The sequence below is a fragment of the Nanorana parkeri genome, unplaced genomic scaffold, assembly GCF_000935625.1.
Source record: "Nanorana parkeri isolate BGI_ZX_2015 unplaced genomic scaffold, ASM93562v1 scaffold1445, whole genome shotgun sequence".
In the NCBI taxonomy this organism is placed as follows: Eukaryota; Metazoa; Chordata; class Amphibia; order Anura; family Dicroglossidae; genus Nanorana; species Nanorana parkeri.
In genome coordinates this window covers 22,663-24,651 of record NW_017307713.1, presented here as the reverse complement: position 1 = coordinate 24,651, position 1,989 = coordinate 22,663, and the positions used below count along the sequence as shown (strand labels likewise).

Here is a 1,989-nt window from a genome sequence, read left to right as displayed (position 1 = left end):
CATTTCACGCTCACTGCTGCAAAGCATAGGTGTCTCCGCCTGAACAACCTGCCCAAAAAAAACAGCAATGAACCAAATATCTTGGCCTCAATATAATACAGGTACTCCTCACTTAACAACCGACCTGTTTAACGACCACTCGGACTAAAGGTGGCCATACACTTTACAACCATCGCAAGACCTTAGTCTTGCGATGGTTGTAAAGTAATTTAAAAAACGCACGATCTGCCCATCTTGGACAGGCAGATCGTACTTGCGATCATCACAAGCCTGCCCCGCTGAGGGGCGGGCTTCCGATGACCGCAATGCTGAACGGGCGTGCGCACACCGGCCCGTTCGGCATTTGTCTCCCGAGCATTATTACGATTTTCGGCTGGTTTTCGAACATGCTCCTTAGACAAAAGACGTGCGACCGTACAGTAAAAACGATCGCACGCCTTCCATACACTTTGCGATTATCGTACGATCGCAGGATGTCCCGCGATTATCGTGCGATAATCGCACAGTGTATGGGCACCTTTACGGCCAGCTCTCCGACCAGTTGGTATTGTACACTGTACACTAGGGCTACAAGCAATTACATTGATTATGAGAAATGTTGCCTCTCTCCTCCACGCTGGAACTCCCCTTACATTGCTGGTCAGAGGGAGGAAAATTCCCCAACGGCAGTGGTTGGACCTCCAAGAACCGCAAGACAGGTTTGCCCTCGCAGTGTCCTATTCACTTCTATAGCAGATAGCTTGGCCCTGCAGCATGCTTTTCACTTCTATAGAGGATGGCTTGGCCCTGCAGCATCCTATTCACTTCTGTTGGGGTGGTTTAGCCCTATAGCATCCTCCTATTCACTTCTATAGAGGATGGCTTGGCCCTGCAGCATCCTATTCACTTCTGTTGGGGTGGTTTAGCCCTATAGCATCCTTTTCACTTCTATAGAGGATGGCTTAGCCCTGCAGCATCCTATCCACTTCCCTGGTGGATGGCTTGGCCCTGCAGCATGCTATTCACTTCTATAGAGGATGGCTTAGCCCTGCAGCATCCTATCCACTTCCATGGTGGATGGCTTGGCCCTGCAGCATGCTATTCACTTCTATGGAGGATGGCTTAGCCCTGCAGCATCCTATCCACTCCCATGGTGGATGGCTTGGCCCTGCAGCATGCTATTCACTTCTATGGAGGATGGCTTAGCCCCGCAGCATGCTATTCCCTTTTATAGAGGATTGCTTAGCCCTGCAGCATCCTATTCACTTCCATGGTGGATGACTTGGCCCTGCAGCAGTCCATTCATTTCTATAATAGACAGCTTGGCCGTGCAGCATACTATTCACTTCTATGGAGGATGGCTTGGTCTAGCACTAGCAGGATATGGGCTGGACCTGCGGAATTCTGTCCATATACGAAGTCAATCCCGTGGGATCCAGGGCAACTAGAAGGGGGGACCATGCACAGGGAAGAGATGAATCCCCGAGCACCCGGCTCCTCCGCTCTCTACACACTCCAATGCTGTAACAATGACATGGCGATGGAACCAGGGGTCTTTTTTATTTATTTATAACAAAGCAATCCTGACGCAAACTGACCCTCCACAGTCACGTGACACACACCGTATGGAAGTCGCCGGTTAGAGATTGCCCGTACTTCCGTCACCTAGCAACCCCCTCCCTCTTTCCCCCACGTCACCGCTAACGTCCCCCCCGCCCTTCTTACCTCCTCGTTGTGCGCGCGCCGAAAAAATTAGACATTCCGCTTCGAGCCTCACATTCCATCCCCCCGGACCAGCCAATCAGAGTCCGCGCCCCGCCCTCTCCGCCGCCTTTTCACTATAAAGCCGGCCATTTCATCGTTACTCTTCCCAGCCCTCGGAAGCTCAGTGCTGCAGCAAGAGCCACTCGCCTGTACACCGAACCGACATCATGAACGACGCAGCAATCTCCTTCGCCAAGGACTTCTTGGCCGGCGGTGTGGCCGCTGCTATCTCCAAGACTGCTGTAG

General features: G+C 52.1%; 1 protein-coding gene across 1 annotated transcript in view; it reads left to right on the top strand.

Moving 5' to 3' along the window:
- Nucleotides 1-1,826: 1,826 nt before the first annotated feature.
- Nucleotides 1,827-1,989, top strand: part of SLC25A5 (solute carrier family 25 member 5) — a 3,012-nt gene continuing 2,849 nt past the window's right edge. Inside the window, exon 1 of the mRNA XM_018570043.1 lies at nt 1,827-1,989. This exon is cut by the window's right edge and continues 12 nt beyond it. Coding sequence (XP_018425545.1) covers nt 1,911-1,989 — 79 coding nt within the window. The 5' untranslated portion in view covers nt 1,827-1,910.